General features: G+C 38.3%; 1 protein-coding gene across 1 annotated transcript in view; it reads left to right on the plus strand.

The window, feature by feature from the left end:
• Positions 1-20021, plus strand: part of Crp (transcription factor cropped) — a 142303-nt gene that overhangs the window by 3124 nt on the left and 119158 nt on the right. The window contains exon 2 of the mRNA XM_071703971.1: positions 18083-18425. Within this exon, the coding sequence (XP_071560072.1) occupies positions 18083-18425 (343 nt within the window). The remainder of the gene's footprint in view (positions 1-18082; positions 18426-20021) is intronic.

Consider the following 20021-nt stretch of genomic DNA (forward strand, 5'->3'; position numbering starts at 1 on the left):
ATCTGTAAACGCATCTTCATTGATGTTGCTACAATACGTCGACAATGGTTATATAAATACGGTTCGTAATATCCGGCGATGAAAGAGAACTTACATAAAATCGCTCTTACAAACATATAAATTTGTCGTAAAATCATAAAGCAATTTCGTCCTTCGTCCCGACGAAGCCGACGGATCGCGCCTCGTCAGATTCAAAGCGGCACGCCGAGCGTCACTTTTTGCGTCTTCGACCGTGTGCGGCGTGTTTTTTTTTATCTCACGAGTACAACGATCGTAGAACAAAGAAGCAGGAAGGCGCGAGGAAAGTGTGTCCTTTTGTGTACAGCCGAGTGACCGACAGAGCCGGGAACATACGGTGCCGCCGTACGCGTTACGTAAAGCCGCGTTTGTTGCACAATAATCGGTTTCTATAAATAACTCCAAGCATGCCGCGCTCCGGCTCGACTTCTTGTTTACATACGCTCATCACCGTTGTATTGCGCTCACTCGTGCTATGTCCCTCGACTCCTCGAGTCCCTCGAGTCCCTCGAATCGGCCTCGAATCCTAGAGACTGAATCTCATACGCAGAAGTTTGGCAATCTACGTACTAAAGTTTACAGACATTTATCCAAGTTAAAAGAGACGGTTCTAATACAAGTTCGTATATATTGTGGTGTCTATAAAATAATTCTGAATTAATTACATTTATTAACATTCCCGCGCCAAGTTCAACGCTTTTAGTTTCTTCCCCTTCAAAATTTGTGTTGCAAGAAGAATATCTTTACAGTACATGGATAACGTAGCAAACAATGCTGTACATCCAGTGAAGCATGTTGAAATTATTCATAAAATCATGTTTCATATTTTTCCATATTGAATCACTCGCTCATTGTGATTTCATTAATATGAAGAATGTAAGAGAAGCTGGGTGCAATATTATGTATGGCGTAAAAGTATAAAATAGCGTACGCCATGGTGACAAAGTGAAATATCAATGTTGTCATCATCAAACGGATTATTACGATTGGTATGAAGCGTAAATAAATGATCAATGTACGCGACATACCTAATAAAGTAATAATATCATTTCTCATATATCACCGCTTCATATATCACGTTACGTTATATTATTTATATGTTTCTAATCGCAGCAGTGAGAGAGAGAGAGAGAGAGAAGCAGTGGAATAGCTCAGACAGCCTCGTGTATCCGAATTATATAATTCATCACTCGTCGAAAGCGTTTTGCTTATGCTGCGTTATCCGATGGCATTATTCCGTGAGCTCTGCACGACAATAAGTCGACGTAGTTACGGCGACGTTAAGGGGGGGGGAAACTATTTCCCAAACTTCCCTCGCGCGTTGGAATGTATAACTTTGACACCGAAGTTGAACGTAACGCACGAAATCACTCTAGATATGTGCTTATCCGCGCGTTTAATCGTGACGCGACAAACACAATATCAAGCCCGTTAAACAGACTGTCGTTACGTAATCAGAATGGTTCTTGCATTACTGATCGTGATAAATTTGCTCTCACCGATAAAATAATTTATTCCGACGCGCGCGCACCTCCGTCTCTCTGTACATATATTTATTCATTCGTCGGCTGGAAATAGCTTACATTAGAAACGCAAATTACATTTCACCTGTCAAATGCATCTGTTGGTTTCTGTTCGTAATGGACGAGTACTATTGTTAATTGGATGTTAAACGCAACTTTTCGTGTTCTATTTTTAATGCGATGTGTAATCTCCCCATATGTGTGTTTCATACTTGCCTACGTCAATATTATCCGGATATATCTTTTTACATTTTTCCGACGTTTCGAATAGTTCACATAATGTCGCGATTGTAATTCATAATTTTTCTGGCGCCCCTTCTAATGCTATAATAAAACATGGTTGTCGCACAATACAATTCCTAATTAATATGCATGCTTTGTGGCACGTAAGCATATACCTACGAGATAAAGATCACTGACATAACAACATCTTGGTAATATTTATCAGTGGTGCGACAGCTATCCCGAGATAACGCGTTAAACGGGGTGATCGTTTCACGCTGAACGTTCAGACATCGCGAGGCGCACGTTGCATCCGCGACGCGTCACGAGTCTCTTTTACGCGCAGTTTGTTTTTCCGTGTCCACACACAGAGAGACGGGGGAACGGCTCCATCTCACTTCGATGCACTTTTCGCGTTCGTTCGCAAACTCTCGTAGCTTAACAAATGGGTCGAGCCAATCCTGACCACGGTCAACGTCGCAGCGTATCCATATCACGCGCGTACATTGCTGTTTAAGTATATATACACACACACACACACACACACGTACATATATACGTCGCGGCGCATGCACTCGAGGAGTGACGCGGGCGAGGCGAGGGAGAGCGCGACGTAGCGCGGGATGCAGCGAGTGAGTTATATCTTGCACGGTGCACCCACTCGCGCGCCGCGCGCCGGGTTAACCTGTACATTCGGGTGCGCGTGCACCCGCGTCGGAGGTTTACGTCATATAACTATCGTTCCGGCGGTACGGCGCAGTTCGTGAAACGCGTCCCTGAGAAAACGTCAATCCCCGACAAATTAACGTCGTGCCCTGTAGCGTAGAAATAAATGCATTATAAATAGGAAAGCCCTTCGTTGCGAGAAGTGAGATACACGCGGAAAAGACTCCGAGCTCGCGAGTACGGAAATCTATATCTTATAAATTTACGTAAATATTTTATAATATAAGATATTTAGGTAAATTTAATAAGATCTGGATTTCTGTAGTCGCGCGAGCTCTGAGTCTTCCCGCGGGTGTCTCGCTTCTCGCGATGAAAAGGGCTTTCCTAATATTTACAATGCATTTATTTCTCCCTACTACTAGATATAATATAACTATTTGCTGAAAGTGAATTCTACGCGTCGCAATTTAACTGATCCTCGCAACTTTGATGTCGGGGGCGGAAACGTGACGCGACGCCGCAAAGTTCGGTGCACGCCAAGGAAACGTCGCGACGCGACGCCGCGTCACTCGTCATTCCACTGCGAAATGTAGACGTTTGAACGGCTTCGTCTAGGAATGAGCTTAACACCTGTCGCAACTGCATAATTTTTTTTTTCTCTCCAATCTCGTTATCCGCCGTGACTTCCTGCCGGCGCGGCGGTTTTAACCAGGTCGAACATTCGCAACCGTCCGTTCGCCGCGATAAGCGCGAGCGAGAGCTGCAGCTCACGGATTTGTGTTTTTATCGTTCATGCAAATACAATGCGAATGATAGGTCGGCCGCTTGCGGTATAATGTCCGTGATAGATAGAAGTCTCGTCCGTGATAGACATAAGTAGACAAAACGGGTCTTTATTTGCCTGTATCTACCTGGAACATGACTTTGCAATAAAGCTCGCATACGTGTGCACGTGTTGGAAAGATACTTTACCGGCGTTGTACTATATAATCTGCAGTATCACTATTAATTAACAGAAGACGTGCTTACGTTTCTCTTGCTTCGCGAATATATAGATACTATAATAAACAATAGGCAAACGGGTCTTATTTTTAGGATTCGCGATATAATTACATGCCATATACATATCCGGGCCGGCGTGACCTGTAATGTATCACTATTTCTATCTCTAGTTTATTAATCGATAAGAAAAGTTTAATATGCAGCTCTCTTACTCAGTTCACGAAACAGAGCTACCTTTATTTTAGGAACCAGCTGGGATTAGACTTTACAATGTAGCACATGAGTAAAGTTGCATTTTGTAGGATTCTACGAGGAATTATAGAGAAAGCTATAAATTACAATATTTTTTTAATTAGTAATGATAAATTAATGTCTGTTTTTTCGATGTACAGTTACAATAGAGCGTACAAGTAAGCTGTGTTCCATACGTTTCATACGTTATAAGAAACTATGCCTTATAATAAAACTGTTTAACAATAATGAATTAATATAACATTCTCTGACGTGGCTTGAAAAATGTAGCACGCAAGTGAGCTCTATTCCACAGCAGTTTACTCGTTGAGAAAAGTAAGGTAAATGTACCAATGTCTGGACACGTACCTATGTCTGGACATTTTTATCATTTTAGTCCTTAAATAAGTTATAACGTGAATTAAAATTAAAGAATTAAAGATAAAAATATTTTTCTTGTATTATATTTTTATCTTTGATTTTAATTCGCGTTATACTTATTTAAAAACTAAAATGATAAAGGTGTCCAGACATATAGGTCTTAAGTGTCCCGGCATTAGTACATTTATCTTATTACATAGCGCGGTATTGTTATTAGTAATAATCACTAGCGAATCCTGACGTCGATAATGGAGTTTCGACAAAATTATTTGATTTGATATTTTTCTTAGTATCACGCTTAGCTTTTACTTCAGGATCAACGAGAACTTGAAACTTTTGATCCTGTTTTAACGTCTAATGAATTTTTTTCTTAGATTTTTTAAAACATATCCAATAAAACTGATTTCTTTTATTTAGGAAAGGGAGTTTAACCCCTTTCCCCAGGATCCGCCAGTGTTAGTAAATATTAACCTTCTTTGTGAAGAAATAAATAACGATACCGCGCTGTGTAATACGTTCGTCAACGAATAAACGCAATGTCTTACGTAATGCCCACGCGATCGCAATTTATTTGCACGCCAAGCTCGATAATCCCTAGATAGGCTATGCCGGGCGATGGGGAACGTGCGCGACCTATCTCAACGAAGACTACGCAATTTTTCCGGTGCAACGTACGCATACGCGACGCGCGATCATCCGTCACTAGGTCGGCGGCTTTCGAGGTTAACCAGCTAGTCGCTTTGTGACCGTCTGCGAGCCGGATGGTCGCCGACGAGAGGTATATTAAGCTATATAAGCCAAATTATCAGAACACAAAAAATTTTATATGGAATCAATTTGCTAATTATTTGCTATTTTTTGCTTTTAAAAGTAATTTCTTTGCTCCAGCTATTAAAAAGTTATGAAGGGCTGGATAGCTTAAGATTAAGTTGCCACGCCATTGTAAAAAACAACATATACATAAGTCAAAGCAATAAATTAATAATACCAAAATTATTTGCTACTTTTTTGCTATTTTTTTGCTTGCAAAAGTAATTTTTTTGCTCCAGCTTTTAATAAGACACCAAGATCAAAATGCGGCGCTTGAGAGTAAAGCGCATTAAAGAAATTAATTTCTCGCATTATTATAGCATCAGAATGTTCCCTGAATTATTTGCTCTCAAGATATCCAAGTCTCGAATTTTTGCTCGCGAAATAATTTAAAAAAATTTATATTTTACTCATTATATCAGTCTGTTTCCCTTTCTAAAAAGGGATGTCATCGATACTTGAATCTATCGAAGTATTGTTGTCAATACTTCGCGATGCCGATTGGTTCTCTCACTGCGCTTACTTCATGAGCATCTGTCATGTCGCATATTTTGACAGTTTTGTGTATCGAAGAATTAATGTTGTAATGTAATAGTAATGTAATAGATATATAGCAGCGCGCGCGTAGCGCATGTCTGTGATGTCTGGTATATAAAATACCTCGTTTTTTTATTTTTTCTATATCCCTATTAGTTACAGGAATAATTTTTTGCTATATGCTGTTTTTTACAATGTCGTGGCAGCTTAATCTTAAGCTATCTAGCCTTTTGTAACTTTTTAATAGTGTGAGCAAAGAAATTATTTTTGCAAGCAAAAATAGCAAATAATTAGCAAATTAATTCAATATAAAATTTTTTGTGTTCTGATAATTTGGCTTAGATAGCTTAATAATATACCTGCCGACGAGCCGGTATACTCTTGTCTGCTTTTTATGACCACGCTTACGTTTACGTACTCTCTTTCTCTCTTCGCTCGCGCGTGGGTGTGCGTGCGAGTGCGAGATAGGGAGTATGAATGAGGCCCCTGATTCCAGCGTCTACGATCGTCTGTGCATGAACTGCGACACGAACCGTTATCGCAGCCGGAACAATCGCTTGAGATGCAGTTACGAATGCGTTCTTCTTATTAGTCGCAAGATGCGTCTCAGCCTCCTTTATCTTAACTCTGAGTTCGCTCTTTGTAAAATACGGGAACTTTTGGCCGTTAAAATGCTTATGACAAAACACATGATGGATATACGATTTTTGCATAGAAATGGGGTGTCGAATAGAATACCAGGTATAATTCTGTGACTGAAAGTACACAAAGCCAGCTGCCGTCTGGCTGAGAATGTCTGACGCAATCATTTTTCTTTGAAATTTTAAATTGGTGGTGATGTGATCTTTTTAATGAATTTATTCTTGTGTATTCCGACTTTTTTTGTATAAAGTCGCGATTAATATTCACAAAACCTACGCTCTACAAATCTTACACTCCATTACATATATTAATTTATATTAGTTTACGTAGAACAAATTAATTGTTACAGAAAAATTTCTTACATTTTATTATCTTCTTTTATGAGAGATATTCTATGCAGTGTTAATTATCAATTTTATATGAACGAGAGATCTATGGAGTCTATCTTTGTCCATGAAGTTAAATATATACGAACACAATTCTAGTATCTCGGAATATGCTACAGAATCTTGTCATATGGCCTTATGATGCAGAACATTCGACGTATTTGTACACGTAAAACGTCAATCTAATTTCTACGACGCGCAACTTTGTTTCTCATAGAGAATAACCGACTGAACCATGGAGACGATCTCGAAACTCCTTTCAGTTCTGCTATCTGACAGCAGACAACAATAGTTTCTCTGTTGACCTCTTATGCTCCACATATCCGTCGTGCACCGCAAACTCCGCTTACACAAATATCCTATGTTCGTGGAGGTGTCATATACGGATAAAAGCAAAGGGACCGACCTCAGACGCGGGAATAATACCTCCGTCTCACGCCCCTCTTTCATCTTTCTTTAAGTATTCACGCGGTGCTTCTCTTCGTCGCAGTTGGTTTTATTCTAAGGATGTTATATTCATGTGTGTGCGCGCGCATTTTGTACTCTATACCGATATAGAGGAATGTGAAAAATTGTATTTCTCAAAATTGATAACAAAAATTGCAATTGCGAACATCGCATCTCCCTTTCAATTTCTTTAAATTTTGCCGAACAGCAATGTAATTTTTAACTTTTTAAGTGTAAATGTTTGCAAAGTAAATATTGACTATTAAATTTATAGCGAAAAGCTAAAGTCATCTTGTCGAAAGTGATCTTACGAAGGAAAACTGAAGCGTTAGACAAGACGGTTAGAAAATATATTTTTTACAATATATTTTAGCACTCTCATATTTTTGTGTCTTTTTATATCTAACAGAGATGAATTCTTTCCTACCTGCTACCTGGATCCTTTATTCAGAATTGCCCTGAAAAGAGAAAGGAAATGGCTAGAAGTACCTGCTGCTCTTTCAGCTTTAGAATGTGCGTTGAATTTGATAGAAAATGCGTAGGAAAAAATTCTTTTAAGTATCTACAGAAAAAATATTTCGGCAGAATCTAGTTTGTAACTTAAAGTTTAATATAATTTAAAAATTAATATGTAATTCGGATTTCTCGACACACTCGTGAAAACCGATTTTATTAGTACACTCAAAATTTTCAATATTTGATGTTGAAAAAGAGAAGAAAGGGATAAAACGGATTACGAATGTATTACGAACCAGATTTAATTTTACAGTAACATTCATCGATTTAATTTTACAATAACTTCGTCATTGCCATTAAATGAAGATTAACATTGTTAAAAGAGTAAAACTAAAGAATCGATTCCTGGTTACTTTCTTTTCTGGACATCCTGTATGTCTGTAGGATCGATTATGATCAATAAGCATAATTGGAACTGTCTTGTAAGAGTATTTGTGGAGGTTTGTGGTGCGCGATGGACACGGCCTAGTCATAACATTCGCGATAACGGGCGTTTTCTGTTTGACGAATGCTGACGTGCGGGAGGATGCAGCGTTCATATCACACATCAGAGAGTTAGCGTATAAAGAACGCCCTTACGTTCTTTCGGTCTGACGCAGTACACAAACTACCGGCTGTCATCCGCGCCTCGGTTCGCTGCCTCGTTTCGTATCCCAACAGCTGGTTGACTCACGTCATTTTACGCACGGGAGCGCACGCATTCCAATCGTCATCTATATAAATTGTCATTGTTTTCCTCGCAGGTGCTCTCTCCCAAGTGATTAACAGCATAATGTATTTACATACGTGCGTATGTCGTCGAATACGAACTGAAGCCTTTTGATTGTTATGTGCAAGTAAAACACCTGAATTAACGAGGTGACATATGAGAACGCATTCTTTAGGCAATTGCAATGATTTTTTTAATCGATAATAGATCATGTATCGAGAAATTTTTAATATTAATTAAAAGTATGAGAATCATATACAAAAAAATTAATTTTTTGATAATTTTATAATAGATAATTTTATAATGAACTATTTAATATAAAATTATATGTTGCACAATACTGATGTAACTAAAAAAAGAAGGAAACTGTTGAAATTATCAAGTAATTAGAAAGTAAAGAGGAATGTTTGAAATAGTTTGAATGGAAGGTCGATAGATATCCGAGGAGATGTTCCTCTGTCTGTCCTGTTGAGAAAAGAGTAAAATTCAGTCGGAGTAACCAAAGGTGAAGAGGAAGAAGAAGAGGAAGTGATGGGATGGCACGAGAGAGAGGGAGTGAGGAGGCACGTAGAGACGACTCGACGTGGCGCCCGTTGGACTGCGTCTTACGTCACACTGCTAAATATATATGCCTCGGCCGTTCCCAATCTCATATCCATTCTCGTTCTTCATTTCATCCCGCGTGCTGCAACGTGGAGAGCTAGGCGCACCGTCGTCACTGCCAAAGACATCTGCGTACGCGCTCTCTCGCGCGCTCTCTCTTGCGCGCGCGCGCGTGCGCTCGCACTCGCCGGCATGCGTGTACCTCTTCTCTTACTTTGTCCTCATGTGCGTGTAACTTGATACCGTGCGCCTCGGAAGCCGCAGATGCAACGGGCGTCCCGAAATCGCGCGACGCGACGTCGAGCCAACAATAACGTCGGCTGATTGTTATTGGCCGGGCGATTACTCTGACGATTGAGATAGGTCTTGGAGATCAGACGTTCGTGGTTTCTAAGAATGCGTCCTCCGCCGCTTCTTCTCGAACTCTCTCGAACCATTTTCCAAATCGCTTCGTAATTGCGCTAGACGATTGAAATATTATCTATATATATTTCAACCCGCGTTTTTATCATTCTGTCAAGTTATACTTTTGAAGTTGCAAATCGAATATTAATGTGTTCTATCGTGATTTATTATATTTTTATATTTTATTCGACTTTCGCTATCTTGCACCGGTACTCCGTAGTGATCTTTTTATTTTTTAGATTCAAGTTTAAGTTTAAATATTACACGAAGATATGTTTTTATTCAGCCGAGTGTGATGTACGGTAGCAAGCCATTGAAATAAGAAATACTCAGGGTAAGAGAGAAACCTATTGTTGCCTATTTCTGGCCCTAATCCTGTTAACATCTGCCGACGACAGTTCCGTTCGCAGAAGAGTCCCTTCCAGATGTTGTCGTAAGCAGTCTTCTCCCTACCTTTCCGTTCGTTTTTTTTCTTCAGGCTACATAATCCAGAGGGCTATTTTATTTTCTCTTTCGTAGAGTAATAAATTCTGCGACTTTTATCATATTTTTTTTACACCTGGTTTATTTTCATCTATTTTTATATTTATAAAAAGATGACATTTTAAAAAGATCTTGTTCTGAGCGTAAAGCTTTGCAATATTGATAATAATATGGTATACGCGACAAATCTCGTAGTACGAACAAGACTTGCAACGATAAAGCTTGTAGTACGAGTAACTTTTTTACATGATTTAAATATCTTCAAAAAAATGTGTACAGGATAAGATAGGCCGTAGCTATGAGATATGACGATCTTTTCGACTACATACCTCTCGAGATAGAAATTCGACGAGCAATGCTACTTATACTAAGGAGTCATTCATCGATTGACATGATATTATGTACAATCGCGCTCATTAGTGCCTGGACACCGAAAATTGGACGCGTTTCCGAACACATTCAAATAGTAGAAAGTTAGAAAGAAAGAAATAGTCATTTCTTTCTTTCTAACTTTCTACTATTTGAACATGTTCCGAAACGCGTCGAATTTTCGGTGTCCAGGCACTAATGAGCGCGACTGTACAACTTAAGGAAGAAGGGAAAACTAAGTTTGCGCATCGATAGACTTTGGCTATTAGAAATGGAGTTTTGGGAATAACTGCTAGGTGAAATAGGCGTGGAGGGTGTTCGAGACCCTAAATCTACAAGCATACACATACATACATATACGTATCAACCAATCGGGAACGGACGCGTGTACTCAGCTGTACCAGCGTGGCCTTGAGCGTCCATATAAGGTAGGAGTTTTACTGCGGACGGATCTTTTCCGAATTCATACCTGCTTTAGGTTAGGTCAGAGATCGAGTTTAGGGAAGGATCAGCAGGCAAGCATCAGCAGGGAAGCATCAGTGTTTCTTTGCATCTTTTTTTCATATTATTTAATATATTTTATGTAAAAAAATTTTTTTTTTGATAATATCGAGATAAGTTAAGGCCTAGTTTTACAAACGTCGGTTAACTTTTAACCTTAGGTTAACTCACTTTTTGTCTCTTTCTAACGTCCCCTTTAGAAGGAGACAAAGAGTGAGTTAACCTAAGGTTAAAAGTTAACCAACGTTTGTGGAACTGGGCCTAAGATATAAAGTTTAACAGGGTATTCTGCTTTAAAAGGTCGTAAAAAGAAGGTATTTTCCAGAAATGTTGTTTAGAGAAACAAAAACAGCAAATAATGTTGAATTTTGCATGTTCTTTAGCATGTTCTTTATTTTAACAATATATTTTTATTTTTTAAGTAACAAAAATGCTCTTCTTTTCTATGTTATATCCTGGTCACTAGGAGGTATAAATGATAGCCACACTTCTGAATAAGAAAATTTTTGCATTTTAGATACCTAGAACAGCTAGAATCATTTACACCGTCTATATGCGTTTTTCTTTGGGAGCTCCTAGTGACTAGGATATAACACAAAAAAGAAAAGTGTCGTTGTAACTCAGAAAATAAAAATATATTCTTAAAATAAGACTAAGAGAGCATACAAAGTTTTTAACGTTATCCGCTTTTTTCATTCCTCTACAAAAAATTCCTGAAAAATACCTTCTTTTTACGACCTTTCAAACCAGAATACCCCCTTAAAATAAAGCAAATTAAATTTTTAAGATAACATTTATTAGTATATCTCACTTAATTATTTTAAAAAATTTAATACAACATTTATTAATAGGTATATTTTAATTATCGTAATTTTACAACGAATATCTTTATCTTTTGGATTTAAATAAGTATATCTAAATGCAAAATTGTACGGCTAAAGAAAATAGAATATTGATTTTTAGCATGTGCGATATTATGCATGCTAATGTTGCACAGAATTACATGGAAAACGGGCCTAAAAACATCTAAATTTTCATCGAAGTCTTAATGGGAATTTATAAATGAAACTATCACAAGGTCGTTTATGAGCAATCCGCGCGGCATCTTGATCATCCGCTTTCGCACTGTCCTCCCGTTAGTCACTCGCAGCTGATAGACGACCGCAGATATCGTGCAGAAGCGTTAGTAACAGGCAGCTGACTGACGCCAGTCGGCGGTTATTTTTGTAGCTATTATAAGGAAAAAAAAAGGAGAAATCATAAAATGCAGTAAAGTCACGTTATGCAATGTTCCTAGAATCGCTCTCGTAGAATATGCAAATGGAAGGTCGTCTATTCTGCAATAACTTGCGTGTGTCACTGTTACGGTATCCACCTTCTTCCCCTTCTAATTCACAGAGTTAATTATTCAGTTCTTCTCAAGTTATGTGCGATGCGTCACTGGAATTTTCAGTATGCATATGCCGCCGCGTCTGCATATATTATACGTTTTACAATCGAGTGATCCTTGCAACCAGCGATAACTCGAGTGCTGTCATCGTATTTCGGCGTGTCGTCGAATAACACCCTGAAATATAGTGATAGCATTTGCGTTATCTCATTACAACGTTAATATTCATTGAACGTCAACGGTAATAGATGTGGACGAAACGACGCTATCTTTATCGCCAACGAGGATGAATGGTCGTCGTCGTTCAATTCGGAGGACTCAGAATAGCATTGTATCTGGAACATATCACGGATCGTGTTTTTTCCACGGCGATTCTTACCGAAGCGCGTCTGCTATCCGGCTACGTTTCCTAGTCAGTCGCAGCTGATAGGCGGCCGTAGATAGCGACGCTCGTGCGAAGGCACCGGTAACAGCCAGCTGAGTGGCGCCAGCCATCAGCTGTTGGTGACTCACGCGAGCGAGTCGACTGAGAGTTTGCCGCGGACGGATACACACAGTCGCGCGTCGTAACACACACCAATACTAACAGGCGCGTGCGCCAGAATGCGCGCATGCCGTTGTCCGCGTCGCGTCTCACGAAAGCGCCTCTCTCAACACGCTTTTTCCGTCTATCGGTGAAAACCCGACGGGTGCACATGCACCTGGATAGAAGCTCCGAGCGAATCGGTGCACCGCTACCTCGTCGTCCCTCTCATTTTTCCCTCTATCTTTGCCTTCCTGTTTTTTTATCGTCGACGTTGCCCAACGTCGACGTGCGAGTTTATAATTGGAGCTAATCGCGTGATCAGCGAATGTCCTCTAAAGTGTATTTATTCTGACAAATAATCGCCGACGGCCACTGATAATCATTGATAAATATAATGGTAACAATACGGTTTGTTTGTTTGTTTCACTACCATACAGTTAATTCTTAAGCTTCTATTATATAGAGAAATTAATCTCGAGCAGTTTTTCACAATATTTTAATTGCAAGAAAGTTTTATAATAATTTTATAATATACGAAATGATAATAAGATTTATTTAAAATATATTAAAATATGACTGCAAGAAGATGTTCTGGATTTACTTTATTGATTAAAATATTGTTTTTCGTTTGCTTAATATTATATCGAGCTGCGTTTATCACTAAAGTGTTTTAATATACTGCTGCTTCTCCTTTTTTTTTTCAATTTTTTATTATCGAAGATAATTCGACGGTATGTGTAGCCTGAGTATCACGTAACCTTGTAAAAAAAATTATCTCTTGCGGGTTCGACTGCTGATTATGGTTGCAGCACAAGCTGTGATATTCACAGCTGTAGCTGTACTTGAAATTTACGAATACTAAAAACTAAGTGATAAAAGTAGAAATTAACGATTAATCTCTACTCGTTGATGACTTGGTTTACAATGTACCTGTTGGTTGATTATCACGAAACAATACAAAGAGCGAGAAAATAATTTAGGACTGTCACTAATGAGAAAGAAGAAATTTTACGTGTGGGAAGTTAAATATCATAAGAAAATAATGCTAAAAATATTACGAAAAATTAATATAAGGAGCACATGATATGCACGTTAGTGCATAAAAATTGCGAAACTTGAAATTAAGAAAATTTAAAATGTACCAAGTACAACGGGACATAAGAGGATAATATGTACATATATATAAAAGATAACTGTGAACTCTCTTTAGAGATGTGCAAGAGGCACACGATTGAGGAGATAACCGAGCCGAACTGAGATACGAAGAATAGGCGACGTAGGGTTATCATTAGCGCGCGCGTTCTCCCTCGTACGGGTGGCAGGATTTCAGGGTGAAAAGGAAGGTAGCTCTATCCACTTCGCCGACCTACTTCGCCACAACTGATCTGGCCGAGCGAGCGCTCTGCGGGTATCCGGCGAACGAACGAGCTGACGTCACGACAGCCAACCATCCAGCCAGCAAGCCGCCGGCGTACCAGCTGATCTAATATAACCACTCGATGAGAGAGTACGCCACGTGGATTTCTGGTTCCGTGGACTTCCACGTGCCGTTATGAATGATCGCCGATGAATGCCGTGACCTGATTCAATCCCTCGTATGTTACTCAGAACAATTCAACCGTGTTTATCGCGAGGAAAGACGGTTGTTTTCGAAAATGGCAATACGTATTAAACGTAATGGAATAATGATTTATTGTAGTATTAAACGGGCAGCATTGGCTCTGATGGATATTGTATGACGGCAATTGTGATTGAAATGTCGACGATGATGACGAGAGGCAGCAATGCCGAAATTAATGTAAAACGTACAGACGAGTGACTTCATCAGCTATGAAATGTCACGTTATCAACGTTCCGTATCGCTTTAATTCACGAATGACAAGGATATATTTAGCATTGTGGCAGAAAGATTGCCTGTTTTCGAAGATACAGTAATAGCTAATACCGGACGGAGAGTGTTAAATTGTGGAATAATGCTACGTTATAACACACCTTTGCCCATTGTAAAATCTTTGATGGACGATCGTGATTTGAAAGCGTTATTACATCGCGGGATGATGTACGATTATGCCTTTGTGCGTGTGGTCGTAGTTCCGCGGTACTTGAGTGACATCTACGAATGAGTAACTGTTAATATTTCAACCAAAGAAAATTACTGGACAAGTGACAAGCGGTCAATAAAGCATCGTGACATTTAAAGACGCTCTTGCTATTTTTACGTATTGTTATAGTCTTTTGGTAATACGTTTTATGAACAATAAGCGTTTTTTATATTGTTCGAAGGTTCATCAGTTGCATACCTTCTATCTCTTAAGTCTTTATATTTACGTCGACAATATGTCACTTTTTGAAACATTTTATTTTAGTACTTTTCTAATCCACGGTCTAAATTAGTTTATAGTTTAAATCAATCTGATTTACAGCTTAAATTAATCTAAATTTAACTTATACCTAACACAATACAATTTTAATGAGTTTTATTATTTTTATACAGAGATATTACTGGAAAATTATGAAAGGAATGTTTTTCATATAATCGTACTATAAACAAAAATGATTACGCGATTATTTTTTAGCGAATAGCCTTTACACTCGTTCGTATTATCGGCACATGGCGTTTCGGAGCAAGGAGCAAGGAGCAAGGTCACGGTCCTCTCTGCTGAGTCATCCTCGCGGCGCTATATCCGCCATCTCGATCTTTCCCCTCCTTAGCTCTCTTTCTCATTGCTTTTCTTACTGCTGCTCGTTAACGTACAATTTTCCCAGCTGTTTGTTGTTTCCTCATTTACCGACTTTACCTACAAGTTAGTCTACAATGTTACGGAATGAGCATTGCATTATTAAGGACTTCGCTAACTTATTTATAAGTTTCCCGGAGTAGACTACAGCATGTAATCACACATAACGACGCATATATAACTTTGATGGATTTAAGGAATATATCCCTCCTATCACAATCTTAATACAAAAATGATTTTTAGATTCCATATTCCTAAAAAATACAGGATTTATGAATTTACCGACGTTTGCATGTTTTAGTGATCAGTTTCATTAATTTATAGTTTCTCTTCTTTATATTTTAGCCATAGGAATATTTCAAATGATTTGACAAATGGAAATTAGCACAAGCATTAATAAAATAAGAGAAATTGCATTGGTGCAGAGCCCGTAATGAATTTAACAAAGTTATATACTTGGTTAAAAAAAAAGTAAAACCTGTCGCATGACTCTTTTATATTGGCAAACAGTTTTTATTGTGAAATTATTATTTTACATATGAAATTCTGAAACGTTCGTTAAACTTTGCAGCCTACGTATTATTACTTTTATCTACACAATCATGATTATCTTGAACGCAAGTAAATATGAATGGAATTTCTAGACGTTTACAGCTAACAAACATTTTATGCTTACTCTTTAACTAAAATTTATGCTTACGTGATGTTTCACATGCGTGTTTGCAGCTGACCTTTATGACGAGACCTATACGCGATATTCGTGATAATATACGTACGTTATTATTCTCCTCGTATTATTTGCGTGACGATTCACGTTACTATAAGGGCGCGTAACGCATAGTATGTTACGGATACGAAATTAGATAGGCCAAGATATATATTTGCTAGAACTCGGCAGTTTTAAATTAAAATAAATGTAACGCATTTATATATACAGTTCTAGTTTTATACATTTTATTAATTTGTATGACTAATACAATCGACTAATCAGCATTAAATATCGCGTTTTAGAGACATGGAAAAGGAAAAGATAATGATGTTAGTAAATCTAAATGGCCTATCAAATCACAGATTCCGTGCGGCCGGGGTAAAGGTGTTTGCGGACGTGCGAGTCGGTCGGAAGCGTGCGAAGAAGCCTTTGAAGCTGCCGTCGAGAAGCGTCAACGACGTCTCGCTTCATTGACCGCGAATTCAACCGTCCACAAGTCTCATCGTTCGCCGCGCGCGTTCGATAAAGTAAAAAGAAAGAGGAAAAAAACATCTCCTTGCTTTCAATTTCCTTAAAAGCTCTCGTGCTACGAGACAAGACGGGCGAGTGTCCCGTATTCGATCTCAATCGCGGTAGAAAATTCGACGGAATGCCGCGTTATGTGTGTCAAGTGTGTACGCGTGTATTAGCCCTCCGTTAGCAATTTGGGTCTTTTAAGGCACAAGCGAAATTTCTTTTTTGAATTTCTTCGTGGAGAGAAGAAGGCGGTGCGGTGGCCTGGTATTCCCTCCTAAAAAAAATTTACGGTAGAGGTTTCGCTGCCGCGGTGACGTCGGTTCCCGTCAATGTGTGTTCGAGCAACGACCTGGCAAAGTTAAGCCTGTGCCCTAAACGACCCAGATTGTTGAGGCGTTAGTGTTCATCGGCGTAAGTAAATGTTTTCTTTTCGTCTGTAATTCACTACATTTCTAATAGTTTTTGCTAATTAAAGCACTTCTATCATTAGTGGAGCATTATTAACAAAATGACAGAGAGAAACGCCGAACAAATACGATACTTTTTGCGTGAGCGTCAGCCGCATCTATACAATGATGACGCTTCAGAAGACGAAGAAGACAGAGAGGAGATCAATGAGCAAGTGCTGGATGAACAGAATGTGGATAAGGATCCTAACTTCTATCCTGATGCGAGGCAGGTTGAAGAGATGGACGACAATGATTATTTTACTTTTTATTTATAAATTTTTTTTATATTTGTAATGATATTTTATATAACTAACAATTTTTTACGACAAAAATTTATTTCTAAGCAAAAGACAGTCAAACCTTATTTTTCTCTGTATTTAGTACAGAAGAAGTTTAGTACAGAAGTTTAGAGGGAATAAATCCCTCTAAAATTTCACCATTTTTATTTGTTAAAATAATTATACTTTTTGGAGTCGACTTAAATGAGACCTACCTTCTTTTGAAAGGTCATAGACTGAAGTACAAAATCCTGCAATCGTTTTTCTTAATATTTATTTGTTACAAAGTTATACATTTTTAAACAAATTTCCATTTTTTCCCCATTTGTGTTCAAATTTTGTTTTGTATAGGAAACAATTGGATTTATTGGATATTGTAGTAAAGATATTGATAAGTAATTCAGAATTTTTTTGGATTTTCTGAAAGCCTAGAACATAAAAATAACATAGGGTGGATTTAAAATATCCCGTTTGCTGAAGGTGTTAGTAAAAAAATGATTGCTGACGGAGGGTTCGTGTTCTCTTTCTCTCTTTCTTTTTCTCTTTCACGTCACTTTGATTCGGGCTCTATCTTGTTGATAGTCGTACTGGAATGCTTTGACCGTGGACATTTATCGCCCGACGGAAATGTCTTATTTTTTTTTTAAGCGCTGATACGCGCAGCTGTCTGCATATGAGGTAATTAAAATAAATTGACGTAGATATAAATATATAAAGATTCAAGAGTTCAAGGATCGCAGCCTTTGAGCATTTATAGATTCAAGCATCAGCATTTCACGTAATTAGCGTGAAGCCTGAAAAACTCGATTATCTACGAAAATTCAATATAACCATGTAAAACAAAATACACACGTTTGAAAAATAAAATAATTTCAAATATTAAGCGTTATTATTGTACGTTACGCATTTGCTGCGCTAAGACTTCGCTATCGTATAATTTATCGTTTAAGATGAAATATCGTCAAGCTCCGAATTATGTAAAGAAAAAAATCGACTTATATGCTTTATAATTTATTTGTCTGCAGGAGCGTCGAGACGGTAAACGACGGCTCGGTGACCACGATTGAGACGGTCGCCGAAGTCGCTGATACCCAAGAGCCGCAACCGCAGCAGCAGCAACAATTGCCGCAATCAAAAGGTAACGTCGGGACTGGTCGACGGATTGTTAGTCAGAACGTTGCGTCGAGCAACGGCAACGATAACAGCAACGTCGGCCGTGCTACGTCGCGCAGCCACATGGAGCAGGAGAAGCGAATGCGGCGAGAAATCGCCAACAGCAACGAGCGACGTCGTATGCAGAGTATCAACGCCGGATTCCAATCCCTGAGGCAATTGCTGCCGCATCACGAGGGCGAGAAGCTGTCCAAGGTAAGTCGTGTTTGGCTTTATATTGATCCCTGACTGGAGTCGTGCACATTTTATTTTATATTTCGAATGATGAAGTCATTACTTATTACTCATAAACCATTAAAAATCTTTTATTAGTATCAATATAAATTTTATTAACTAAGTGGAATAGTTTTCAAATATATAAAATTATCTGCTTATTGTAATATATATTTCATACAACGAAAAGATATCTTGAGCTCGATTTCAATAAGTGTAGAGTGTCTTAACTATATGTTTCAGTATGCGTAAATTTTTAATTTTCTTTTATAGTGATAAGAAATTAACAAAAACTCAATTTTTATTCTTCACGACTCTGGTTCAGGGTTTTTTTTTACGCTATACATTGATATCGTACGAGGAGTCGGGTGTGCCGATACGAGAATATGCGAGGCATACTTGGCATCATATCACGATCAATCTTTTTGGTTGAAATGAGAATTGTATCCATGTGAAAAGTGTCATCATCATTGCCGTACTCATCGTAGCTTGAATCGCTTGCTCATTCGGTATGAATCATTGTAAAAGAACTGAAGAACACTTCCTCCAATAAATTTTTCCTGTGCTGGAGGAATAGTCGATCAAGCTTGAGTAATAAGATCATCCATCCGTTTATCGCTTCGTGCTCACGTTTTTCCATGGATACATTAGAAGGAATGCACAATCATTGCATGCTTCTCGAGAGAGAGGAAGATATTCGATCAAATATATCGAAAAAAAGTTAATTATTAATAAATGTTTCAATTTTTATCATAAAATCGCAAGATGTTTAAAATCTTCACTGAAGTCACGAGGCATCAAACGTGAACTTAATTTTGTCGAAGCTCCATGCAAATAGTCTAGTCGAGAATTATTGCATGAGGATAATTCGAAACTTAATGCACGATTGCTTATATTGTGCAAGCAGTGTCTCATCATTAATCGCAAAGCATAATTTTCCTTTTCTTTGTCGTAATGCATCCGAAATTGGAAAATTCTCATTTCGTCCATGTGCAAGATGTGGCGTGCGTACACGAAATAATCTTTTATGCCGCACTCGTGCACACAATGAAAATCAAGATATTACCGCAAAGTATCGTAAGAGTGGGTCACGCCTTTGTACTAGTACCACCTTGCGGTTTTGATTGTCCGTTCGAACACGGTCGAATTTGAGAACTCTAGCGACGCGCTCAATCGATATGTGACTATTTCGGATCGTTGGGACGTTGTGCGAGTATTTGAGCGTCCAAGTGGAGTCGTTAGGAATAATATTGTTTCCCACAAGACGTTATATATCAATACTCCCTGGATATGAATTCGTGACTCCAATTATCGGATACAATTGATAGAATTGTTTACTTCTTCGCAGTAGCCCCGAGTTTCCATTACGTTTAATCTTTAAATGCATTCGACTGTGAATATATATTGTTTGCTTTCGCACAATAATGAAAATAATACTGTATTGAGAGTGGAATAACGAATTAATCGTTAAATGATATAATTAATAATGTGCATTTAGGGATTAATTATATCCTCGTTTGGCGGTATTAGATTTTATGCAAGACCATACAAGAAAAGAAACGATGATGGCGAAATAAT

This window comes from Temnothorax nylanderi, unplaced genomic scaffold (assembly GCF_030848795.1).
Source record: "Temnothorax nylanderi isolate EJ_2023f unplaced genomic scaffold, tnyl_v1.0 TNYL_tig0038_pilon, whole genome shotgun sequence".
Classification (NCBI taxonomy): Eukaryota; Metazoa; Arthropoda; class Insecta; order Hymenoptera; family Formicidae; genus Temnothorax; species Temnothorax nylanderi.